This window comes from Phoenix dactylifera, unplaced genomic scaffold, assembly GCF_009389715.1.
Source record: "Phoenix dactylifera cultivar Barhee BC4 unplaced genomic scaffold, palm_55x_up_171113_PBpolish2nd_filt_p 001650F, whole genome shotgun sequence".
Lineage (NCBI taxonomy): Eukaryota > Viridiplantae > Streptophyta > Magnoliopsida > Arecales > Arecaceae > Phoenix > Phoenix dactylifera.
The window spans coordinates 29,474-57,236 of record NW_024068953.1 but is presented as its reverse complement, the minus strand read 5'-3'; the positions used below and the strand labels follow the sequence as shown (position 1 = coordinate 57,236).

The window sequence follows — 27,763 nt, the reverse complement described above, 5'->3', positions numbered from 1 at the left end:
GCGCCCAGTGCCTCAAGCAGCCTACCTAGCTACACAGATACTAAGTAAAGGGAGAAATCACCAGTATGAGGTCACAAGGAGCCTGCGGCACGTCGCATGCCTCGCAGCGCCATGCTCTGGCCTTGCATGGATCTCTACATAGTCTAGGACACTCTCTGCTGGAACACCTCACTGCACCAGTGAACAATGAGTAGTTCAACCTGCTCATTCAGCAGGTGTAGGTGTTGCCTGCAGTAGTTCAGGGCTTGCAGCAAGCAACAGCACGGCCGAAACCAATCCGACTGAAAGCTAGTCGGCTTAGCCACCATTCTCGGTCGCTGGCACACCACATGCCCTTAGTCAACCACCACACTCAGGGTCGGGACCCCGAACGATCTCGTCAGAGTCGGCACACCCAACGGAGCAATTCTCGTCGGCATGAGAAACGACATACCCCAAGTCTCCATTTTGGCAAGGACTCTATTGAGAACCTCTCGCCTCCTCGTCACATGGAGCCCCCGCCCTAGTGGGACGCCGACCTCAATAGAAGAATCGAGGAGATGGGCCAATAGATTTAGGCCCTCAGGGAACAGGCTTTGAAGACGAACGATGATCTCAACTTCTCCTCAGAAACTCCCTTCTCCCGGTAAATCATGAATGAAATGATCCCATCTTGGTTCAAGATGCCCCAAGTAGAGTTGTACGGAGACACCTCGGATCCACTAGATCACCTGCAAAGCTTCAGGGCCTTCATGATGTTGCATAGAACCATCGATAACAAGGCGTTCACTGCGACTCTTCGCAAGGCAGCTTCATTCTGGTTCTCTCAGCTTCGGCTCGAATCTATCTACTCTTTCGAACAGCTCGCCCGTTTCTTCAGGACACACTTCATCTCCACCCGAAGACGGCATCGCAGTTCGGATGCGCTGCTCGATATCAAGCAGAGGGAGAAAGAGTCCCTCAGAGACTATGTCAACTGCTTCAATGCGGTGATGCTAGAGGTCTGCGACCTAAATCAATCGGTTGCGATGTCAGCAATGAAGAGCAGCTTGCAGCCGTCACACTTCCTCTTCTATTTGGAGAAGCGCTACCCCACCGACTTCACCGAAATGTTAGTATAGAATGAAAAGTATGCCAATGCGGAGGAAGCCATGGCCTCCTGTCGAGAGACTGCTGGCGGAGGACCTCCCCAAGGAGGAAAGAGGGGGACCGAGTAACGAAGGCAGCCAAGAAGTTTCTCACCTCGGCACGAAAGGAGTCCACGAAGGTTCAGGAGCCCTCCTCGAAAGTTTGAAAAGTATACCCCTCTCACTGCTATGAGGACTCAGATCCCTATGGAGATCGAGGGTCGAAACTACTTGTGCCCCTGCAACGGATGAAGCGCCCGACGGACAAGAGAGATAGAATAAGTACTATTGCTTCCACCAGAACTACGACATGACACCGAGGAGTGCATCCAGCTCAAGAATGAAATTGAGGCACTCATCTGATGCAGGTGGCTGGAGCGGTACATGTGTGCTTAGCGAGACCGAGGAGTGCCCACCTCAGCCTCTGATCCGCTGCCCCCAAAGTCGTTCAACAACTATCCGATAGCAGGCATCATCAACACCATTGCTGGCAGACCTCCCGAGGCCCCAAGTGTCTCAAGCAATCGAGCCCCCTACAAGGTCGAAACTACCCCGAAGAGACAACGTATGAGAGATGTCATCACTTCCTCCGACCCCAACCTAGGGGGAGTCCAGACTGCTCATGAAGATACTGTAGTTATTTCTCTTACTGTTGTAAAGTATGATGTAAAACGAATACTTATGGATAATGGAAACTCGGTCGACGTGTTATTCTATGATGCTTTCCAAAGAATGAGGTTGCCTGCCGAACAGTTTCGAAAAGTCAACACTCCTCTAGTCGGCTTCTTAGGAGACTCAATTTCTGTAAAAGTGATCAATCTATAAATCACCACAGGAAAAGAACTCCGAAGTAACACATTGAGGCTGGACTTCCTCATGATTCGGGTCCTCTCAGTCTATAAAAAGTCATCCATTCACTCCTACATTCCATTTGGCATGATGGAATTGGTGTTTCGATACTTGGTGCCAAGAAAAAAAAATCTTCCTATGATGAAAGTTGCGACAAGTCTGTTCCATCCATTTGCAACGAATAAATTTGTTTGCGCTCAAATAGTTTGTTGCAATGGAGTACCAAGCTGCTCCTTGTCTTTGGATTTCATGCCCTTAAGCATAACCACATTAAACACACCAATATAAAGAATGTAACGTTAGGAGTGCCCTTTTCCTTTAGGGCTCGTTTGGTTCGCGGAAAGCATTTCCCTCCTAGGAATATGATTCCTGGGAAGCAGATTCCTAGGAAGAGCATGCCTAGGAAAGTACTTTTGGCATGTTTGGTTGACCATGGAAAAGTGACAGATTTTCGGAGTGCTTATGTTTGGTTGACCATCCACTTTTCTGAAAAAGTTATATATAATTTCTATTATACCCTTAAGAAAAATTAGGTTTTTAATTTCTCTTTAATGTTTCTTTAATGCTGAAGGGCCTTTTTGGAAAAAAATAAAAATTGAGTGATTCCCGCCTCATGGGAAAGAAACTTTCCCATGTTTCTCATGGGAAAGGCTTTTCCATGAAATGTGGGAATCATATTCCCATGGGAATACAACTTTTTCATCTCTCTCCTTTGAAAACTCCAACCAAACAAGAAGCATCTCATTACTTTTCCGTTGACCACACTTTCCCTCCTTTTTTTCCCATGAACCAAACGAGCCCTTAATGCATTACGATTTCTTTTTGTCAAATGCTTGATTGAAACATTTCCAAAAGCATGATCCATTCTTTATTATACTACAAGCTGTTAAGCTCGAAGCGGGCCAGTTTTTTCGCTCCTTACGTACATTTCCCCATCGGCCATAATGGCAAGTTAGTTGGCAGACGCATTTAATTTCCAAGCCAAAGAAGACTCTTAGGACTCGTTTTGTTGCGAAAAATATTTTTTCCATAGAAATATGATTCCTGCAAAATAATTTTTTAAAAAAAGTATGCCTGAAAAAGTATTTTTGGTATATTTGGCTGACCATGAAAAAGTGACAGATTTATAGAGTGCTTATATTTGATTGACCATCCACTTTGCTTGAAAAATTATGTGTAATTCTTATTATATCCTTAATAAAAATTAGGTCTTTAATGCTTTGAATCAAATAAGAATAGCTGAAGGACCTTTTTGAGAAAAAATAAAAATGTTTCGATTTCCGGCTTACGGAAAAGTACTTCTCCAAAACTTGGAAATCATAATTCCACGGGAATATAACTTTTTTGACTCTCTCCTTTAAAAACTCTAACCAAACAAGAGGCATCTCTTTACTTTTTTGTTTACCATACTTTTCACCCTTCTTTTTCCACGTGCCGGACAAGCTCTTAAGTTTGCACTTTCACCTACCTTGTAAGGACTCCAGAGCAATGTTTAAATCTCTCTCTCTCTCTCTCTCTCTCTCTCTCTCTCTCTATCTCTCTCTCCATAGCAATGGCTAAATCTCTCTCTCTCTCTCTCCAATTCGTATAACTAGAACAAGTGGCCTTGTTTTCTTCCAAAGAACTTGGTGAGAGCATTGGTTTTTAAGTACAGATGGTATCCTCTTCTTTTTTTTTTTTATAATAAGTACAATTGAAAAAAAAATCACTGAAAAATCAATACAATCATGCATTGCAATGGCAACCATGCTTATTTCCTTATGATTACATGTAATAGCGAGCTTGAAATTATTATAGCCGTTATGATAATGCTATAAATGAAACAAATATTTAAGGTTTACATTCAAATAGATTAGTTAGAGGTTGCTTTTTGGGTTTTTTAATTCCACATAAATAAATATAAAACCTATGTATAGTACATAGCCGATCTAACTTAATACATGTTTGTACGGTTTTTGATAATATAATTATTATTTGAAATCTTGAATTATATATTTCCGACCCTGCCGGTAGGTGACACGACCCCTCACCACCTCCCTCCTTCCCAACTTCGCCTGCCCTACCATTAGTTTTTTTTTTTATATATAATTTCTGCTGACGTTGAGATACTGTGGATATAGTCGTCACCTAGCTGATGTACCTGAACTGTACGTATGAGAGCCAATCAAGTGAACCCTTCCTATAAATTATTGGGAAAATTGATGGCCGATCCAATGTTGGACCGGAGTATAAAGAAAAGTCCCTATTGACCGGTGTTTTAACTCCCGGTTCTTTGCGATTTTGGATTTGTATCTAGAGACGAAAGTACCCTTTATTCCTCCCTTGGGCGATCCGACTTTCTTTGTTTCTCTTCCTCTCGACCGACTTCTCTTCCTCTTCCTCTCATTGTCTTCTTCCTCTCGACCCAGGAAGAAACCCTTCTTCGCCTTCCTCTTCCTCTCGACCGAGTATTTTTCCTCTCGACCTAGGAAGAAACCTTTCTTCTTCTTCCTCTTGACCGAGTCTTGTTCCTATCGATGGAGTCCTCTTCCTGTCGACCGAGTCTGCCCTGATAAGCATACCAAATCGCAGGTAAGGTTCCGCTCGCCCAATGCTACTGGATACCATAATGCTGGCTATAATTGAAGCTAAACCCTAAGCTTCTGATTAACCCTAATCTCTCTTGATTCCCATTTTTTTTGTTTCGAAGAAATTTTTGATTTTGGTTTTGAATGTTATGGAATGAATTATTGATTTCGCCAGAAAAGATTTGTTTTTACTTTTTGACAACGAAAATAATGGAATGAATTATATATATTTATATGGATATATGCTGGAGGAGATTTTTATGTCCTGTCTTGCAAGAGGGGAGAGGAAAGTAGGAAATATATTTTATATAGACAACAAAATCCTAAAATTGTGGGGGAGGGTTTAATTATCTCACCTCTGAAATTAGGATACGGCTCCTACATTATTTAATTAGATAAACCAATAATTATGGTAGGTGATATATTAGCATAGTTTCCTGCGAATACATCATATAAGGTTGCTATTTTCTTTAATTTTATCCTACAGTGATTCTTAATTTGATGTTAATTTTTTGTATCACAATGCATTCTTAAAAGATTTGTTTTATGGATGATGTGTTTCATTAATATTTTTGATGCAGACATTTTATATGGCTCCAATTCAGAGTAGAGGCAAAGCACCTTCTGTTAGCCCGAATAATATGGTCAATCGAAGGTGCTACTTCAGCCACTATATCCAATTTATCGTTACCCTTATGCAGTCTATGTCTCAGGAGCAGAAGGATAGGGTGACCGTAACTCCTTTTGGACATATGTGAGGTTTGCCATATATCAAGTAGAGTAGGCCTATCCTAGACACTTTGCTCTCTTTTTGGGATGATGTGGAGGAGGATTTTTGGTTTGGTAAAGTTTTAGTGCATTTTATAGGGAGTGAGTTTACACTCATTCTTGGTTTGAGTGCCAAGGGTGGTGGGGTCGAACTGTATAGGGAGGGGAGGGTTACTTCTGACCTTATCACCCATTTTTTTGATAGTGACCACAAAAAGACTGGTAGGGATGCAATAGAAAATAGATTACAATTACTAGTTGGAAAGAGAGGACGGCAAGATATAGAGAATTTCACCAAATTATGGGTTCTATACCTCTTTATGACTATACTATTTCCAACCATACACTACTATATTCCTAAGGCATTATGCTCATATATTGATGATTTAGACCGGTTAGGTTCATATAGTTGGGATCTTGCCGTTGGTGCTTTTGTTTGCCAGCAGATTCCTAGTATATCCGAGAGTGTGAGGCGAAGCAACATCACTGGAAAGAAACCCGGTGGATATATGGATGGCTGCACGGTCGCTCTGGTGGTAAGCATCTTTGTGTTTTTTATAATTTGATTGTTAAGATATGTATTGTATTGAAATTTGATGTTCACATTGATTTTTGGCAGGCATGGGCTATTGAGCATTCGAATATCCTTTTGGGCAGCCACTGGCCACCGTTCATGTATCTACGTCTATTGCGTTGGAGCAACGCCAAATTTTCTCGCAAGGTGGACGTGATCGCCAAAGTTATGAAGAACTTAAAAAAATTTCAGGTTTGAATATTCATTTGTAACATCACAATTATTTTGACATGATGCAAAATTTAAGTTTTCCATAAATCGAGAAGCTAGAGCCTAGGGAGGAGGAGTTGTACCTTTTCTCGCGAGGAAGGCTGTTGTCGAATTTCTGTTTACCTAAAAATGCACTAAACAGATCGTTGTTAGAACTGACAAACAAAGTTTTAAATTAATTATACTCTTACCTTTTCTACTCAAAGAATAGTGGTCGTAAGAGGTCGATCTACAGGGAGGCGATTGGAGTTGCATAAAAATCAAAACGTTCACTCGAATTCAAAGCCGATTTTTGAACAATAAGAAAAAAAATATTACTTCGGGGATGTTGAATAATTCTCTAGTCTACCAGAGAATGTTTTCTATAATGAAAAGACAGATACTTGGAATCGAAGAGCATTTATAAATTTAATGAAATATTTAACTATTCAAAGGAAAACTTTGGCATGGATGAAACAATGCTTAAGACGATTGAAGCCTGGAATATAGATTGCATGAGAGAAAATTTCATATATTGCATGAAAGAAAAATTAAACGATTGCATAAAAAGCAGAAATTGACTTGAACCTAGAACAAGGATTGCATGAAAGAAAAATTTAATAGATTTTATAAAAAGAAAAATATTTACAAAAGTGAGAAGGAAAAAAAATGAAAATAAGGAACAAGTCCTCTCGGTGGAACACTCAACATAAAATACTCTCTCTCTTTTTTTTCTTCTTTCCAAGAACAGAGCATCCCCTATTCTTGGTTTTTTTTTCCCCTTTGCCCAGCCGAGAACTCCTCCCTCCCCTTCTTTTTGTTCTCTGTTTCCTTGGCCCCCCACCGAGGGCTCCACTCTTCTCTATTGAAACAGAGCTCCTTTCTCCCCTCTTCCCCCCCCCCCCCAGCCGATGGCCTCTCCTCTCCTTATATAGGTCGCCCATCCTTGTTGGGCCAGCGATGGATCCCCTGATGGAGGGGTAACGGACGCTGGTCTTGGGGGATCCGATTGCTGGGAGAAGGCGATCGCAAGCGGACAACTGAAATTCGGGAGTGTGATGTGGGAGGGCAGATCGCGGACGGATGGGGCGGAGGGCGTCAATCCATGGGAGAATGGCTAGATCACGGGCTCCTTGGGCGGATCGAAACGGAAGAGGACGGCTCCGTGGATGGCTGGGAGGAGGACATGGATCTCTTCTTTGGCTATGGGATGTTGAGAAGCTGATTCGGGAAGGGATGAGATGCGGAATGCCTGGATCACAGTTGGTCGTCCGGTCTCTGATCCGTGGGATTGCTGGGAGGAGGGCGTGTCGAATCCGCATGAAGCTTGGATCACGGGAGGCTGATTCAGAATGGAGCTTGATTGCAGCGTGGGATGAGGAGGATGAAAGAAGCTGGGAAATCGCTCGGGATCATTTCTTCTCCCCCGTTTTCGCACGGGATGAAGCTGGAGATCGCTGGTCTTGGGGGTCTCGAATCCGGAAGGGAGACGCTGCGGGATCATTTGGGAGGAGCCGATCATGGAAGAGATCCGGTGCGGATGCGGCTGGAATGGGTGGAAGAAGATGGATTTTCTTCTTTGGCCCACGGACGGATGGAGTGCTGGGAGATCGCGATCAACGGGCCGCAGACGCTGGGATGGATCGCAGAAGGCTGAAGATGCATCGCCGACAATTACTGGCTGCGTTGGGCTCAAACCCAATGTTATTGGGTCTCATGGATTACTTGCACTTAAACACAAATATAACGTTAATTAGTAAATTTTATCATTAATGATTAGCTAAAATACTAATTAAGATAGTATGATGATTGCACTTTTGTGCTCTCATCAAAGGCCACTATTAGAAGCTCCGAAAGAGATAACTCAGATAGTACACATTTACAAGTACTTGGTATAGATTTATTTCTATGTGGCATGCACCTTTTCTTTTGCGGCACACACCTATAACCACTAGGTACACATTTAATTTCATTTGGCACTTAGTTAAATACATACACTAAATTGGATAATTGTGTTGTTTTAGTTTTCGTCATCCAGCTAGAGTGAACGATATCCACTGGATGCTTACAGACTCGCTTAAATCTGGTTGAGAGGTCTTTGTTCTTGATTGATAAGAGGGTGTCCAGACTTGAGATGGTCCTCCAAGATAATGGTCTCTTGGTGAATGACGAAAATGTTCAGCATGATACAGATTTTACTGAGGTAAGCAAAGTTTGATGAATTATTAACTATGTTGTCTTGTGGATCATGTTTGTTGTTATGAATTAAATACAACTTATATTAGGTGAGTGAAGAGCATACTATAGTTAAAGCTATGGACAAAGCTGCAATGGAGAAAGATGAGATGCACAATAGTGCAGATGTGGTGGAGGTATGTAATTATTTGATTTTGATAAAATATGTTTTTATAATTATACTAAAAATATTTATTATATGAAATGCATATTCTTATCAGGTTATTTGGTCCACTGATGTTGAGGTTGAGAAAGATACTGGACCCACCACCAAATATGTTTTCTCCTTATGAAGGCGCGTGAAGTTGGGAGCACGTGAGCGAAAGGCAACAGAGAAAGCAAAGGCTATATCACACTTTCCAAATACTTATAGAAGGGCAAAAAAGAAACAAAAAGTCAGCAAAATAGGTGAAGGTAGTATGGCACGAGTAATTAAAAAGGAGGATTTGCCCACTCAGTCGAGTAAGTTATTGGAGCCTATCACTACTACACTTATGGAGCTCCCCAAGTCAATTCCACTCAATAAAGAAACATCACCCACTAGAGAGGTATACGAATTTGGTCAGTTCCTTAAATATTTTGTATACATATGCAATTTGCTAAGTCCATATCATATTCTTTGCTAAGTAAATTTGTTGTATTCTCATTTCATTTCACTTAGCTTTTAGAAGAAACCACTAAATTCATTGATGTTGAAGGAGCGGTGACGCCAAGGAGTAAACTGAAATTAGAGGCCGACATCCTTTTATGAAACCCAATAATGAAGCATGAAAATAAATGAATGGATATCTGAATCAACCTTCAATTGTTTCATATTCTGCAATACTGCCGGGGTTGGTTTGAAGAATGGCATCGCAATACCACCGAATTTGGTCATAAGATAGTGATCTATGACCATAAATCTCTTTCATAGCCTCCTCCTTACCATGCCAAGCTTGATGATCCAACAATTCAACACCATATTTCCGATGAATATCTTTTACAATGTCACTTGGCTTATATAATGGCATATCTTGAAGTTTATCTTTAATAATGTTCGAAATCTAACGTTTCGAAGCCTTCGGATGCGACCAGACTTGCAACCCTCATCCACATGTATGGTTACTGTTCATTTTTTTAATTGCAAACTTTCACCATTTTCAAGTCGAGAAGCATTGATACGCCATTCACATTCTTCATATGCATATTCCACAGTAACTCGCTCACGATCGTTCTTCACGAACACAAAGTCTCTGCAATTTGCGATACAAAAGTTACGAATGGTGTCACGAAGAGTTTCGATATCCTTGAACTCATGACCAACGCCCTCTATACAGCTTTTTCAAGCATCCAAGAAATTTTTTTGACTTTTTTTCTCTTTAATTGCAGCTCTTGTTTCTTCAACAACTTGACCAAAGTTACTTGAGCTACCCTTTGAAAATTTTTTAGATCTCCAACTAATTTCAGCACACTGTCCATACAATAGGAAAAACATAATTTCAGCACACTTATTAATGTCCTTTCAGCTTAAAATGCACAAACTAATATTTTAAATATGGAATACCTCGTATCGATTACCACATCAGCAGCTTCGATCAAGCTTGGAGAATGAGTAACAACCATCTCGATCACCGCCACATTTAAGTTGACATGTATTTGATGCATGTTATGAATATCCTTATCGCTCGTGAGCGTAACAAGCATTCTTGATTTGTTTGGAATATAAAACTTAACTTCTATCATTGTAGAAGATAAATGTCTCCACCTTTTCATTATTTTCTTAAAAATTTGATCAAGAATTGTGTCCTAAGAGATGAAAATAATAACAGCTTCGCCACCATAAGAACAAATAGCTATGATAATTAGGCTACTAGTGTTCTTTGAAGCCATGAAAATGGAAAAAAGAGGGATCAACTGGTGCATTTGAATCGCAATCAACACAAATTATTTAGACACCAAATGTCAGCTCGGCAGAAAGTCTCTGTTATAATAGAGTCAGACGAAGAGTGGAGAACAATAGAGCATCCATAAACAAAGAAAAGTTAATCTCAAATGGCAACTCAACAAAATGTCTCTATTATAACAGAGTCAGAGAGAGAGTAGAGCACAACAGAGCATTTATAAACACAGAAAACTTGATTTTAATTTTCCACAGCCTAAGGCAAAACGGAAAAAGATGGGATATAATCAGCTTGCAATCTCAACCACATGACACCAGTTTAAACAGAAAAATGGGGATCGAATTGGAAATAGATGCGTAATCTGGTTGGAATATCAAAGAAGAAATGACTCAATTTTTCACTTGGAATCTTAACCGCATGGTACGAGTTCAAACAGAAAAATAGGGATCGAACGAGAAACAGATGCTTGGAATCTTAAAGAAGAGAGGACTCAATTTTCTGCCTTCAAAAATCTTCTGTTGGCCATGCGATCAGGGAATATCGGGATGGAATTCTAACGAACATCTTCTCCCGCCTTCAAAAGCCTTTCGTTGGCCACGCTCTTAGGGAATATCGGGATGGAACTCCAACGGACTCACTTTTCCACCTTCAAAAGACTACCGTTGGCAATAGTCCGGGCATATTCGGTACATTAACTTGAATGATTAATCCTTTTAGGGACCGCGAATTATACTTTGGAGAGCCGTTGGACCGAATAATTTATTTTGGGTCAACAGGGACGGTTTGTTATAGCCGAGTCATCCGGAGGGTGGGAAATTAATTTTTCATAAATTATTTGTTTGATAAAAGTCCCCTTCCTATAAAATATTTTACGAAATTCCCACTACCATGATGAGAACTTCTTATGAATTCCCCAACCGTAGAAGCAAACACAGGCACGCGTAGAATTTTATTACCGATGCAAAAACTAACAAATTACTAGTCTTTTTTAAGAATGATTAATCTAACGCATTCATTGGGCTTTTGTGCATTAGAAAGCAACATGGAACGACAGAGATGAACAGGGCAGCTTTCTCCATCTATAAATACTAGCACACCCAAGCTCCCATCTCCACAACAACCAACCAACCACGACCACCTTCTCCTCCTCACACTCTGCTGCTGCCATTTCCAATTGCAATGGAGAACATCCCATGGGCCATATCCTTGGCAACCATATTGGCATCCATCCTCCTCCTCAAAACTCTTTTACGCAGCCATCGACGTAGGCTAAACCTTCCCCCAGGGCCAAAGCCATGGCCCATTATTGGCAACCTCAACCTCATCGGCGCCCTCCCCCATCGCTCCATCCACGCCCTCGCCCAAAAGTACGGGCCCATCGTGCAGCTCCGCCTCGGTTCCGTCCCTGTCGTCGTCGGCTCCTCTGTCGACATGGTCAAACTCTTCTTAAAAACCCATGACCTCAACTTCGCCTCCCGCCCCAAGTTGGCCGCCGGCAAGTACACCACCTACAACTACTCCGACATCACTTGGTCCCCCTATGGCCCCTACTGGCGCCAAGCTCGCAAGATGTGCCTCATGGAGCTCTTCAGTGCCAAACGACTCGACTCCTATGAGTACATAAGAGTCGAGGAGATGCGGTTGCTCCTCCGCAACCTCTACCAGGCCTCAGGGAGGACCATCACCCTGAAAGACTATCTCTCCACTGTTAGTCTTGATGTTATAAGCAGGATGGTGCTAGGGAGGAAGTACTTCGACGATTTGGAGTCCGCGGAGGAGTTGAGGAAGATGACAGAAGAGTGGTTCTTGCTTAATGGGGTGGTGAACATTGGAGACTATATACCCTGGTTGGATTTCCTGGACTTACAAGGGTACATCAAAAGGATGAAAGAGCTTAGCAAGAAGTTCGATATATTTCTCGAGCACGTACTCGATGAGCATAAAGAAAAGAGGCTGAGGGAGGGGGAGGGTTTTGTGGCCAAGGACATGGTAGATGTGCTCTTGCAGCAAGCCGAGGATCCAAGTTTGGAAGTCAAGATCGAGAGGCATGGCGTCAAGGCCTTCACTCAGGTAAAATTTTCCCTTCCTTTTTTTCTTTGTTTCCCTTGTTTTTGTTTAGGTCCGTATAACCGTTCGAGGAGCAGCATCTTAGAACGAGTTTGTGCCACCCTCATTTGGAGGAGGCATGACGACACACAGAGTTTGTCGGTTTTTGTGCCTCTCCTGAAATTAAAAAAATAATATTTTGTGCCTCTCCTGAAATCATAATATCCAAAAGATTTGATTAACGAAAAAAAAAACTTGATTTACGGACAGTAAATAAATAATATTTTCTAAAAGTATTTCTACTAATCAACATCCGTTCAGACTTCAGTGGCCAATTCAGACTCTGCGGTCAATGAGTGGATACAGTTTATGATGATAACTTTTTTTTTTTTTGGTAACTTAGGCGGATAACACTTAACTTCCATGCCTGTATAGATGTCTATCGAAAACTTTGGGAACCGGCGCATGGTCGCATGGACACTCCACACACGCGAATCTGCTGTTATTTCTCACATGTTATTATAGTATAATCTTTAAAAAATAAAGGTGGGATCATCAAAGTATTGACCCAGAGACATATCAGTATCTCCACACTCCTTGGTTAAGAGAATAACCAACGTATATGTCTTACAACGACCTAATCTCGATAATGCTGTCGTCATAGTAATAGTATATCATTTAGTCGCGAACAGATTTAAGGACTTGAAGATAAATTCCCCTTTATCATAAAATAAGTCCTAAGGACTTCATCATATAAGAGTTCATTTGAAGATGTTCAATAAAATGATGAATAATGCCAAATAATACTTTATTAATTTATCAATTAATTTTTAAAATTCAATCATCAATATACTGATGATTGACTTTTAGGATACGATTCCCAATATGGATAACATTTAACTTCCATGCATGTATAGATGTCTATCAAAAACTGTGTCCACAAAAGGCTATTTAGAAATAGTTGCTTAGGACAATACAATTTGACGCATGGTCGCGTGGACACTCTGATGTCCACACACGCGAATCTGCTGTTATTACTCACATGTTGTTATATTATAATCTTTAAAAAATAAAGGTGGGATCATCAAAGTATTGACCCAGAGACACGCTGGGCCAACCTTATTTAATACATGAAAGCGGGATTTACATGGGAGTTTATTTGACTCGTCGTCCGCTAGAACACTACTTTCCCTGCTCTCAAACAAGTGGACGAGGAGCTGAGGTCTTCCAAGGCACTTACTCGCTGCCCTTGCTCCATTGTTTCCTTACTCTCTGGTATGATATCCTAAGTTGTTTCAGGCCGTCGTCATTGAATATCATAGCTATTTTGTGCGTGCACAAATAATTCTTTTGATATATATTACAAGAAAATTAGCATAACTCATGAGATTTATTGCCAAACACCAAATTTGGTTGATTATGAAATTGCCAAGTCAATATTTGTGGATTCAGTGAATTTCTGGTGCGAGCAAGAAGAAGGCCCGAATTAGCATTTTCCAAATTAAAAGATATTGCTTTGTTGTATGAATTTTATTAGATCTAGCTTTGTTAAGTCTTATAGAATCCACAGTTAAATATATATATATATATATATAAGTAAATTCTCTTGGGTTAATTTCTACTGGAATTGAGTTGAATATAGAATAATCTCCATTCAGGAAAGAGAGAGGAAGAGAGAGGAAGAAGAAGATAGATTGATCAATATTTTTTTTTTCTCTCAATGTCTAATAGTTTCTCTTTCTCCACTTGGTCCAGGACCTGCTCGTCGGTGGAACAGAAAGCTCTGCTGTGACCGTAGAATGGGCTATTTCCGAGCTCTTGAAACATCCCGAACTCCTCGAGAAGGCCACCGAGGAGCTAGACCGGGTGATCGGGAGAGACAGGTGGGTGGAGGAGAAAGACATGCTCAAACTCCCCTACATCGAGGCCATCATGAAGGAGACCATGAGAATGCACCCTGTTGCACCCCTACTTACCCAACGGCTGGCCCGCGAGGACTGCACCGTCGCCGGCTACGACATCCCTGCCGGGACTCGCGTGCTGGTTAACATGTGGACCATCCAGCGAGACCCGGCGATATGGGACGGACCGGATGAGTTCCGCCCGGAGCGGTTCATAGGAAGCAGCGTCGACATCAAGGGGCAGGACTTCAAGCTTCTGCCGTTCGGCTCCGGGCGGCGGATGTGCCCCGGGTATGCCCTCGGTCTCAAGGTGATCCAGGTGAGCCTCGCCAATCTGCTGCATGGCTTTGCATGGAAGCTGCCGGACGGGGTGAAGGTGGAGGAGCTGAGCATGGAGGAGATCTTTGGGCTGTCAACACCTAGGAAGGTGCCGCTCGAGGCGGTCATTCAGCCAAAGCTCCCTGCACATCTCTATGTGGTGTGATCTGATATCCTTCATAAAAGAGTCTAGATAATTATAGTAGAAGTGTGTGTGTTTGCTCGTATTAGGTTCATGTTAAAAGAGCGAATGATGGGCGCTTGCTTGATGGTCATGATGTCGAAACTGAGTTACATGAATAAAGAGCTTGTTTAAAAGGGGCCTAGCAACAAAGAGAGTACAAGATCGATCAGCACTTGATTAAACAAATATCGAGACTTCAAATTTACACCAACTCTTTAACTTTTGATCTTCTTAGTCAGATCATAAGCCTTGAGCTAGAATGTCCAAATGTTCAGAAGATCTGCGCTTTCGAAAGTGGAAACCTCATACTGATTTTTTCTTTTTTTATTTTTTTTCTGCAAATATTTTAATACCTGCTATTTATTTTATGTACGTTGTATCTTTGTTAGATTTGTCTCATACTGGAGCGCCCAGCTAGCTATTGGGCTCATACTGGAGCGCCCAGCTAGCTATTGGGACCTGTTGAATCGCCTATGCGCCTTTCTAGCGAAGAAGCGTAGTTTACTAACAGTAAGTTGGAATCGTAATTAGGACCAATAAAAACTTTAGGGTATTTTTTTTATTTTCTTCCTATAGCATAAAATACCTTCCCAAAGCCAACTTTGCCATTAAAATTCTCAACATTTTACAGAATAAATAATTGTTTTCCTACTATGATAACCATTCCCTCCCCCCTTTTTGGTTTGGCAATTTGGTTTATGTGGTGCAAATCTAAGTTGAGATCCACTCAATCTCTTGTTTGTTATGCCAAATTCTCGAGCTGCGCACATAGGTCTTCCAAGAACACATAGCAAAATGAACCTTTTGCTGACTGTTCTAGTAGCAAAATGATCTTATAGCACGTCGATCATTTTTGTAGGCATTTGGAGGTGATTGAAACCATGATCTTCCTTCCGAGTTGCTCAAAACCTAACTACAGAGTAGTCCAACATGGCACATCTTGCAACCCAAGGATCATCTTACTTGTTCTCTTGGTTGCGACTAATGGGTTTTTATAGATGACCTGCACATACATTGCATGCAGAGTCGAATTCATACAAAGATTAATTAGCTCTCCATGCCACTCTAGAATCGAGGTCCAAAAACTTCATTACTAGAAGAAACCTTGGCCTGAAAGATCCAAAGGATGTCAAGTAGGGTGCTTGTTGTTTCTCAAAATCTACAAATATTTCTAAACTGAAATATAATAATTTTAGAATATAAATTTTGTTTATAAATCTATTTATTTATTTATCTTTTGAGTAAATACATACTATGGATCCTTGGGCGACTTTTGTTGTTGAAATCCAAGTAAATGATGATGAGGGACATTTGTTGAATGTCCAATATATATTAAATGTTAGATATATATTTTGAATATTCAATATATTTTGGTTTAGACTATCGCTCAGCCTTTTATACAAGACTAAGCACTAATTTTTCATGCAATTCTTAATTGTTTATCATCTTACAATAAATAAATTTATTTATTTATCGCAAAATCAATATAATTAAGTGAATATTTTATGCAAAACCCATTTTCAAATATATGCTACTAATAAAAATGAATAATAACAAAGAGACCAAATCTGTACTGCTTGCTTATTAAGATATATCAGTGTCTACGGAGAGAGAGAGATACGGAGAGTAGGGCCAAAGAGCATTATCTCCTGTTTTCAGGAGGGATCAATTCCATCTTGACTCACGCACCGATTTCGCAAGTACTTGACTGCACCCAGTAACCTTCCATTCCAGAATTAGAAATTCTGCTAGTCCGGTACCAAAGTACAGTGAGTTGCTTGCTAATCACTGTGGTGATCTCAGGTCTGAGGGATATTTATACCCATATCCGTTCGGAACATCTCTCGACAGTAGAGTGTTCCGAAATTGGTCACGTTCAGTGAAATGTACTCCTACACATCACCTATATGACATATCAGTATGTCCATACTCCTTGATTAAGAGGATAACCAACGTATATATCTCACAACGACCTAATCTCGATAATGCTGTCGTCCTAGTAATAGTATATCATTTGGTCGCGTATAGATTTAAGGACTTGAAGATAAATCCCCCTTTATCATAGAATAAGTCTTAAGTACTTCATCATATAAGAGTTCATTTGAAGATGTTTAATAAAATGATGAATAATGCCAAATAATACTTTATTAATTTGTCAATTCATTTACAAAATTCAATCATCAATATGCTGATGATTGACTTTTAGGATACAATTTCTAACATGGATAACATTTAACTTCCATGCCTGTATAGATGTCTATTGAAAACTATGTGTCCACAAACGGCTATTTAGAAATAGTTGCTTGGGACAATACGATTTGCGCATGGTCGCGTGGACACTCTGATGTCCACACACGCGAATCTGCTGTTATTACTCACATGTTATTATATTATAATCTTTAAAAAATAAAGGTGGGATCATCAAAGTATTGACCCAGAGACACGCTGGGGCCAACCTTATTTAATACATGAAAGCGAGATTCACATCGGAGTTAGGTGTCGCCGTCACTAGAACACTACTTTCCCTGTTCTCGAACAAGTGGACGAGGAGCTGGGGTCCTCCAAGGCACTCGCTGCCCTTGCTCCATTGTTTCCTTACTCTCTGGTATTATATCCTAAGTTGTTTCATTTCGTCGTCATTGAATATCATAGCTATTTTAGTGCGTGCACAAATAATTATTTTGATATATATTACAAGAAAATTAGCATAACTTATTGAACCATGAGTTGTCAAACTCCAACTGTTACTCGGAAGAGTCTTCCTCAGCTTCAAGAACAGAGCAACCACCTAATAATTGATCTAACCTTTTATAGTTAGACTATTAGCTTTCTGTTAATTAGTTACTCCGTTGATGTATCATTATAAATAGATCATATCATGTAAGGAGAAAGATTCATTTCGATTCATTCTGAAATAAAGAAGTGCTTCTTTTCTCCTCATCTCCCCTGTTTTTCGGGCAGATTTTCTTGAAGTTCTTTTACATGGTATCAGAGCAAGTGAAAGTGTCTTCCCATGGCTACTTCCATTCACAGCAGTGCCAACTCGGTGCCGTCACCAGTTCTAAGCATGGTTTAAGACCCAGCAAGCCCATACTTCCTACATCATGGCGACAGCACAGGTCTGCAGCTCATCTCCCTAACCTTGAATGAAGAGAATTATTCCACTTGGAGCATGTCAATGATCATGGCCCTGAGTGTCAAGAACAAGGAAGGGTTCATAGATGGAAGCATACTCCAGCCTCCAACAAATGATCCACACCATGCTGTATGGAGGAGATGCAACATGGTGGTTCTTTTTCCGCATGGATACTGAATTCAATTCCAAAGGAGATGAGCACCAGCGTGATTTACATGGAAACAGCTAGAGAAATTTGGCTTGATCTGAAAGAAAGATTCAGCCAAAGCAATGGTCCAAGAATTTACCAATTGCAAAAGACAATCTCTTCTCTTTCTCAGAATCATGGGAGTGTGATATCCTATTTCACCCGCTTGAAGGAACTCTGGGAAGAGTTAACAAATTTCAGACCTCGGCAGCAACAAGAACACCAATCTGAAGAACAAGTCATTCAATTCCTGATGGGGTTGGATGACTCCTACTCAAATGTACATGGGCAAATCCTGTTGATGGACCCTTTACCACCAGTGAACAAGGTATTTGCACTTGTACTACAAGAAGAAAGACAACGTGAGATCACTGCCATAGTTCAAAGCCCTGAAGTTGCTGTGTTTGCCAGTAAGACCTGTGACAGGTCTGTCCACAATGACCATTCCTCTTTCAATCAAAGAGGAACTATGCAGGGCTTTCTCATTTTCTATGACATCTCTCATTTTCTGAATTATACAAGGCTTTCTCCATCTCATCATGCTTTCACTTCATCCATCTCATCATCAGTTGATCCAAAGAACTATGCAGTTGCTTCTCTGCATCTTGAATGGTGTGATGCAATGGAAACTGAATTAAAGGCATTGAATGACAATCATACTTGGATCATAACTTCATTACCTGAAGGAAAGAAACCAGTGGATTGCAAATGGGTCTATAAAACAAAGTTCAGAGCAGATGGGACTAAGGAAAGGAAGAAAGCTAGGTTAGTTGCAAAAGGGTATACTCAACAAGCCGGTCTAGATTATTATGATACCTTCTCCCCGGTTGCTAAGATGGTTACAGTCAAAACACTGTTAGCAATCGCAGCAATTAAGAATTGGCATCTGCACCAGCTTGACGTTAACAATGCATTTCTGCATGGGGATTTGAATGAAGAAGTATATATGAAACTCCCTCTTGGATATGAGCCTAAGGGGGAGAAAGGTAAGAGGATGGTTTGCCGTCTAAACAAATCCATCTACGGCTTGAAGCAAGCTTCAAGACAATGGTTTGCCAAACTATCTACATTCATCATGTCACATGGTTTTAATCAATCCAAGGCCGATTACTCTTTGTTTGTAAGAAAGAATGGGTGTTCCTACACAGTGATCCTTGTCTATGTTGATGACATAATACTTGCAGGGAATGATCTCTCATATATAAATGATCTCAAGAAAATTCTTGATGCCCGATTCAAACTCAAGGATCTAGGAACTCTAAAATTCTTTCTCAGCCTTGAGATAGCCAGGACCTCTAAAGGAATCTCAATATGTCAACGGAAGTATACTTTGGAGATCCTAGAAAATACTGATTACCTTGGCTCAAAACCAGTGCGATGCCTCATAATACAAAATTTGAAACTGAGTCGATTTGAAGGGAATTTAATTGAGGATCCTACAATCTATAGACGGCTGATAGGCAGGTTATTGTATCTCACTATAACGAGGCCTAATTTAAGCTATTCCATGCAAGTTCTCAGTCAGTTCATGGATTCACCTCGGCAACCCCACATGGACGCTGCATATCGAGTATTAAGATACTTAAAGGCCACACCTGGGCAAGGTTTGTTTTTCCCTCTGCTTCTGAGCTCCATTTAAAGGCGTTTTGTGATGCAGATTGGGTTGCCTGCCAAGATACACGACGATCCGTCACTAGATTTTGCATCTTTCTTGGAGACTCCCTTATTTCATGGAAGTCGAAGAAACAGCACACTGTTTCCCGTTCCTCTGCTGAGGCCGAATATCGATCTATGGCTTCTACATGCTGTGAAATTCAATGGTTATTATATCTTCTCCATGATTTGGATGTTCCACACACAAAGTCAGCACTGCCGTTTTGTGATAACCAAGCAGCATTGCATATTGCCGCTAATCCAGTCTTCCATGAACGAACCAAACATATTGAACTTGACAGTCACATTGTGCGAGATAAACTTCAGCAAGGGATTATCCAAACTCTGCATATCTCAGGAACTATGCAACTTGCTGACTTATTGACAAAGGCACTCGGTTTAAATAGATTCTACACTCTGCTGCACAAGATGGGTGTACACAATTTGTACTCTCCATCTTGAGGGGGAGTATTGAACCATGAGTTGTCAAACTCCAACTGTTACTCGGAAGAGTATTCCTCAGCTTCAAGAACAGAGCAACCACCAAATAACTGATCTAACCTTTTATAGTTAGACTGTTAGCTTTCTGTTAATTAGTTATTCCGTTGATGTATCATTATAAATAGATCATATCATGTAAGGAGAAAGATTCATTTCGATTCATTCTGCCGTTCGGCTCCGGGCGGCGGATGTGCCCCGGGTATGCCCTCGGTCTCAAGGTGATCCAGGTGAGCCTCGCCAATCTGCTGCATGGGTTTGCATGGAAGCTGCCGGACGGGGTGAAGGTGGAGGAGCTGAGCATGGAGGAGATCTATGGGCTGTCAACACCTAGGAAGGTGCCGCTCGAGGCGGTCATTCAGCCAAAGCTCCCTGCACATCTCTATGCGGTGTGATCTGACATCCTTCATAAAAAAGTCTAGATAATTATAGTAGAAGCGTGTGTTTGCTCGTATTAGGTTCATGTTAAAAGAGCGAATGATGGGCGCTTGCTTGATGGTCATGATGTCGAAACTGAGTTACATGAATAAAGAGCTTGTTTAGAGGGGGCCTAGCAACAAAGAGAGTACAAGATCAATCAGCACTTGATTAAACAAATATCGAGACTTCAAATTTACACCAACTCTTTAACTTTTGATCTTCTTAGTCAGATCATAAGCCTTGAGCTAGAATGTCCAAATGTTCAGAAGATCTGCGCTTTCGAAAGTGGAAACCTCATACTGATTTTATGATATACTCTGTACTGGCCTTCTTGCTTTCTAGCTTCCTTGACTAGTTGCTAGGGACTTTCTAAGGAATAGCTCCAAGGCTTCAGCATCGGAATCAGAGTCCTACTCTCAGTATAACAGGTTTGCCCCAGCTGGGGACGCTTGCCTACTTCCCAATATCATCTAAGACAAAATTGACATTTTCTGTCCTCTTTATATTAGTTGGATGAAATTACCCAAGAGAAACTCTGTTTACCGAAGTGCCCTTAGAAAGAGTTGCCGTAGATATCCCATAAAATATAAGTGAATTTTTTTTTTCATGAGGGCAACAGTCCTATGTATGAGAAGGTTGTGACGATTACATCAAAAGAATTGGGTTGAGACAAATGGCAAACCAGAGTAGGGGTATAAGTATGACATATTACACTAAATGAAGCTACCCTTTCTTAGTTGAGCAAATGAAATTTCTCACCGAAGCTTTCACAGAACTCCTTCTTTCTCTTTGTGTGGAAGAAACAAGGTGCATGCTTTGTTATACGAGGCCCGCACTTCAGGGTGGTGGCAGCAGGTGGCTGCCAGTTGTTTGACACGTCGATTCTGGGGACAGAGTTGCGAGATTCCTGTGCGGGTCTTCGATATGCGTGCGTGGAGCTGCAGGCCAGTTCGATCATTCTGGAGGACGACTCGGCCACGGTTATCGGGTGGATTCGGAGGGGGTCGAGGGGTGAGAGCACAAACCACCTCTTGATCCGGGATATAGAGATGATGATGAGAGATGGGAAGGTCTTCCAGGCCAAGCATATATTCAGAGAAGTTAATGGGGCGGCTGATTGGGTGGCTGCCTACGCGGCCCACCACTTAGAGTACATCCTTTGGTCAGGGGAGAGGGAGCTACCGCTAGCACTGCATGCTAATAAATTATATGAGAAAATCGTCTATGGAAACATGAAATAAGATTCTTTTAGGAAATAAACAAGGAAGAAAATGACCTAACAAATCCTAATATACCGGAAAGAAATCTAAATCCAACTAAAGGGGAAAAAGGTTCTTCCGAGAAGACATCTAGCAATTAATAAATATTTCCTTCCTATGTTCACTACTCGGATTAGCCATCCAGTTCCTATGGAGGTACCACCAATCTTTGAAGAAGAAAAAAAGATCCAAGCCGAAACACTTGGGAGAAAACACCTCCCTACGTATAATTCTGGAACCCCTTCAATAGAACAAGGCTGTAACCAATCATCTATAGTCCCTTTGCACCCGAGTAATCCATGCAGGAGGGATATATTCTACGACATTGGTAGAAGTTTTTTGATTCACTTCCGTGAACGCTACCGGCCATAGGCAAGGTCTTCTGCTGTTAGTATAATTTTAGAGATCATGTAACAACTTGTATCATCCTATATTATTATTTTTTTTGTTAACATGATTCTGCATCGATTAGCATTATATTTCTTTGTTAGCATGATCTTATTAGAATAACTATAGTGATCAAATAACAACTTGTATCAATGAGGATTATTTTTTTTATTAGCATAATCTAATATTAGCCTATATATTTTTTTTATATGGAGTCCATACGTGGGTATATATAACTTCCAAGCTGTAATAAATATAATGAAATAAGAATATAAAATTATTTTTTTTATTTTTTTCTGCAAATATTCTAATACCTGCTATTTATTATATGTACGTTGTATCTTTGTTAGACTTGTCTCATTCTGGAGCGCCCAGCCAGCTATTGGGCTCATAACCTTGATGCCCGTCATCCATCCAAGTTTACCATATACGGTGGACTTTTCATACGATTGGGGACCTGTTGAATTGCCTATGCGCCTTTCTAGGGAAGAAGCGTAGTTCACTAACAGAAGTTGGAACCCGTAATTAGGACCAATAAAAACTTTTGGGCATTTTTTTTATTTTCTTCCTATAGCACATTCCCAAAGCCAACTTTTCCATTAAAATTCTCAACATTTTACAGAATAAATAAATCTTTTCCTACTTGGTTGAGACTAATGGGTTTGCAGAGATGACCTGCACATACATTAATTGCATGCAGAGTCGAATTCATACAAAGATTAATTAGCTCTCCATGCCACTCTAGAACTAGAATTGAGGTCCAAAAACTTCATTACTCGAAGAAACCTTGGCCTGAAAGATCCAAATGATGTCAAGTAGGGTGCTTGTCGTTTCTCAAAATCTACAAATATTTCTAAACTGAAATATAATAATTTTAGGTTATAAATTTTGTTTATAAATCTATTTATTTATTTATCTTTTGAGTAAATACATACTATGGATCCTTGGGCGATTTTTGTTGTTGAAATATAAGTAAATGATGATGATGGACATTTGTTGAATGTCCAATACATATTAAATGTTAGATATAGATTTTGAATATTCAATGTATTTTGGTTTAGACTATCGCTCGGCCTTTTATGCAAGACTAAGCACAAATTTTTCATGCAACTCTTGATTGTTTATCATCTTACAATAAATTTATTTATTTATTTATTTAATGCAAAATCAATGTAATTAAGTGAATATTTTATGCAAAACTCATTTTCAAATATATGCTACTAGTAAAAATGAATAATAACAAATTAAAGAGACCAAAGCTGTACTGCTTGCTTATTAAGATATAGCAGTATCTACGGAGAGAGAGAGAGAGAGAGATACAGATAGTAGGGCTAAAGAGAATTGTGAAAAGTGGATCCCTCCCCCGCCGCTCAACCCCCTTCCCAAAAAGAAAACATTAACCACCCTCCCCTGTTATTTACATCAAGCCCTATCAATCTCATTATTTTCCTCGTTACAAGTATTTGTGATTAGGAGGCCAAGCATCATTTCTTGTTTATTAAAAAAAATAATGTTTGCACTACGACCGATTCTTACACAAGGAATCAGTTATTTTTCTTAGTAAATATTGATGCTCTACCCTGTTTTTTTTTAGGTAGCAATAAGCAAAGTAGTCCATTATGCAAGGAAGCCTTTTCTCAAATTAGGATTCATATTTAGGGTATTGAATTATTATAAGTCTCTCTTATATCTCAAAATCCTTGTACAATATTTATGGTAGTAGCTAATTCATTTTTTGGGCGGATGAGGGTGGGTGTTGGTCCGTAAGATTGGACATATACAAAAAGCTACTTATCTGGTAAAATTAATTAATTTTCTGTAAAAATTTCAAATTTTTGAAATCATATTTAATAATTTTATATTGAAATTTACATATAAGTAGATTGCATTTATTGATGTTGTGGAGTTTATGGTAGCTGAATCTTGTGGATATTGGACCGGCGATCAAAACATATAATTTTGAAATTTTTTGATTCTACATACGATGTTGACGTGCCTTCCTCTTCATGTGATATGGATTCCGTGTGTTATCTTACTTGTCAATGCTGATGTCAATAATCGATGGTTAAACTCCACAACCCATCACCTCTCCGATAGCAATACTAGATGAATTCCTTTTGAATCTTCAGTTTTTATTGTAGAAGGCCCACCATACCTCACCCTTTTCTGATATTTCTGTTCTCCTTGGAAGCTTGCTCTATCTCATCTCAGTATCTCCATGCCATTTGTAGAATTTCTTCTTGCCAAGTCTCGAACTACCAGGTCTAGGAGGCAAGTCAAATCTCGTGGCTAAGTTCACTCTCTCCGTGGCCACTGGTGGGCTTCATGCTAGGGTTTAATCATCGCCGACACCACCTCGACCCGGCATTCCAAGTTTACTTTTTTACAAATATCATCACTCTCATTCTGGGGCTCTTGCTGATGTACATTTCAAGGTGGCACCTCAGGGTTTTGCTACCATCGGAGATCACGATGTGAGTGGCACTGTTCGTGTTTGTTGTCACACAATAATCACATGAACGATGTAATATTGCCTGTGTTTATCAATAGTTTACTTTCATGAGCCCTAGGAGGGTTGGGTAAACAGGCGGATAACCCAACCCTCGTAGGGCTTATAATAAGGTTCCCCCTAGACTCACCATCTGTGTTACAAGCAATAACCTATTTCCTCCAAATCTCTCTGTGTCCTCCGCATCAATGGCCCCAAGCTCAAAACAAGAATCTTTCTTCTCCACTTCCCTGACCCATCGAACCGCTCTTCCAAAATTGATCTCGGTTGCAATTTTTGCTCTCTCCATCACCACCAGAGGGTTCATGCTGGATTTCAATTGCTACCACCGTCGCAACCATTTGAACATGGCGATCAGAGTGTACCTCGTTGCAAATCTCATTACCTTCACCATGGGCCTGTTGTTGAAATACGTTTCTATTGTCATCAAAATTGGGTTGAGGTCGAAGCACAGCTCTGACGACCTTGAGGTCGGCCGAAGGTGAATCTGAGTAGGCTTACCGAGATTAGGGGGGCGGTTCTCCTCCATGTGTGGCTTGCAAAAGTCTGCTTGCTCGAAAGTTTCGAGAGTCAACCTTCCGATGCCTAAGTTAGAATTGGGAGACAACAACGTGGAAGGATAAAAATTTTGGCAGAGTATAGGCTCTATGAGTAATATTGCATATATACTTGAGATCCCCTCGGCTGCTCCTTCATATAGAGGACCTCATTTTATCATTACTTGGTCTGATATGGCATGTAATGATGGTTAGATAACGGTCGGTAGTACGACTAAGGCGTGGGTGCAGGCAGCGCCGATTGGGAGCAGGTTGGGGCGTTGCTGCGATTGCAGGCCGTCGGAGCTGTTGGCTATTAGAACTGTCAATTCTTGTCGACACGTGTTGATTATTCTCCTCTACTGATGGCTCTTTGGCTAGGGTCAAGGTCGCTCACTTCGGTTGGTTGGCTGTTTCGCTAGGTCCGAGGCTATTCTCCTCAGTTTGTGTCTAAAGTCGAGGGGGCAGATCTGGCCTGAGGTCGAGGTGTCTAACATTTTCTCCAATACTTGCCTTCCACTTCTGAGGTCGAGCTGTATATCAGTTCAGGTGATGGAAGTCAAGTCGCCACTTCGATTGAGACGAGAATTTTGTCATGGACAATAAATGTGCTGATCCATCCCCTCGAAGCATTGTTGTATTCGAGTCATCTCAAAATGTCATCACTGCAGCGATCCGACGGATCACTCGTGCCATACCTTGAGGCAACATGTGGCACGATCTGCCATAGTAGTTGAATCAGTGCTTTGATCAGGATCATCTTCACCTCTATTTTTAGGGTGTCCCCATCCTTTAGCCCCCACCCCTTGCTTAGGTGCTCGAGTGTTCAAGCTCTTGGGTGGTGTCCTGGTGAATTGTTTCATTCCGACTCCAGCATCTCCCGCGCTCCTCTATTTTTGGTGGGTATTCACTCCTTTTGCTGCTCGACCCTTCTCCTTGTCTTCTCCTTTGCTGCCTTGTTCTCTTCTTCATCCTTCTCTTGCATCTTGTCCTTGGTTTTGCAGTTCTCATCACCATGAAGACTGATCTCATGCTAATCCTCAAGAGGAGAAAGATGAAGAAGAGATCGATCGCGGCCACCAATGGTGAGGCCTCTTAGAAGAAAAAGTCGAGGGAGGAATCCTCCTCAGCCTGCACTGCAGAGACTAACATCGAAGTCGAGACCGAGACTTTGATTCCTAGAGTTTCCCATGAGGTGCCCATACTTTGGGGGGAGATTGCAGAACTCGGCCCAAAGGTAGAAGTCATTCAGCCATCTAGATCGCCCCATCCAGAGGGGGCCATCCTACACCCACGCCATCCATCTCCCAAGGTTCATGCCTTGGCTCGATCGGGTCTGGGCCCATCTGCTTCTGCCACGGAGGCCCCTCAGCCCCAACCCATGCTCGCGGGACCTATTCCCAGAATGGACGGTCAAGGAGTCCGACTCAGCTCTCGAGTCTTTCGAAGAGGCGAGGGAGCAAGTCATACAGCTCTGAGCCGATAGGGAGCTTATACAGCCCCTCAACCCCATTGTGTTCTTTGATGCAGCTATTGTCTTAGTCATTTGGTTAGGTTTTATAAATCTTTATTAAGTCATTTTCTTTGGCAACTAACTCTCCCTCTTCTTTTTAGCATGCCCTCAAGGTCGGTTGCTTGCACGATAGGTTCAAAATACTCTCGACAAGCATTCCGGAATACAAAATGAGGGCGAAGGCCACTGAGGAGCATGCCCATCTAGCTGAGGTGGGGAAGGAGGCTGTCGAGGAGCGAGCATGGGAAGTTGAGCAGAGGGCGAAGACAACCGAAGATCGGGTTGAGTCGGTAGAAGCCCAAGCCTCAACTGTGCAGATACAGGCCATGATCGGAGAGAGGCAACTGTCCTCAGTCATAGGGGTTTACCAGGATGCCAAGCAGAAGGTTGCGGAGCTTTCTACAAAGCTCGTTGAAGCCGACCGAAAGGCTACCGAGGCTGAGGAGTTGGCTGCCGAGGCTAGGAGGCATGCCATTCAAGTCGGGGCGAAGATCGCAGAGGTCGTGAAGAAGTATCATGCCTTGGAGGAGTCCCAAGCAGAGGCCTTGGAGAATGCGACGATGCCTTTGGGAAGGGCTTCGAAGCATACTGGGCCTGAGCTCAGCAACTCTTCTCGGGGTTGGACTTCTTCCGACTAAAGGACGACGACGACGATGTCGGAGAAGGCAGTTGTATTGTTGTTGGATATAATTATATTGTCTTTGCACATATTTATGTTGCATATACAATTATTTGTAACTATATTTGTATTAAAGGATAAGAGTGTATTGTCACTTAAGGATGGGGAATATAAAAAGTTTTGAAACTTGGGATGGGTATTAAAGTTATAGTCAATAAGAATTAAAAGTTATATCTAGTTTATGAAGAGACCGGCCATCAATTTACTATTAATTTTTGAGTAAAATAATAAAAAAATCATATATTTTATAAGAAAAAAAATAAAGATATAGAAAGGAAAAGAAAACGAAAACCAAACATCTATAAAGAGCGCAATCCAAGAACATAAATATAATAACTTCATCTAAAGTCCCACTACTAGGTAGAGGAA

General features: G+C 41.1%; 1 protein-coding gene across 2 annotated transcripts; it reads left to right on the top strand.

Moving 5' to 3' along the window:
• The first annotated feature begins 11,291 nt into the window (after positions 1–11,291).
• LOC120108937 (trimethyltridecatetraene synthase-like) lies at positions 11,292–20,633 on the top strand. 2 transcript variants are annotated; one of them, XM_039122653.1, is made up of 3 exons: positions 11,292–12,238; positions 13,970–14,406; positions 20,294–20,633. In XM_039122653.1, exons 1-3 carry the CDS (start codon positions 11,348–11,350, stop codon positions 20,484–20,486), a joined length of 1,521 nt encoding a protein of 506 aa, XP_038978581.1. In that variant the 5' UTR covers positions 11,292–11,347; the 3' UTR covers positions 20,487–20,633. The 2 variants fall into 2 exon arrangements, with proteins under 2 accessions (XP_038978581.1, XP_038978580.1); XM_039122652.1 differs by lacking the exon at positions 20,294–20,633 and having other exon boundaries at positions 11,296–12,238; positions 13,970–14,760.
• The last annotated feature ends 7,130 nt before the right edge of the window (positions 20,634–27,763 follow it).

Coding starts and splice junctions, on each gene's coding strand:
- LOC120108937 (XM_039122653.1), top strand. CDS start 11,348: ATGGAGAACATCCCATGGGCCATATCCTTGGCAACCATATTGGCATCC. Junction 12,239..13,969: donor GCGTCAAGGCCTTCACTCAG/GTAAAATTTTCC, acceptor CACTTGGTCCAG/GACCTGCTCGTCGGTGGAAC. Junction 14,407..20,293: donor GGGCGGCGGATGTGCCCCGG/GTATGCCCTCGG, acceptor GATGTGCCCCGG/GTATGCCCTCGGTCTCAAGG.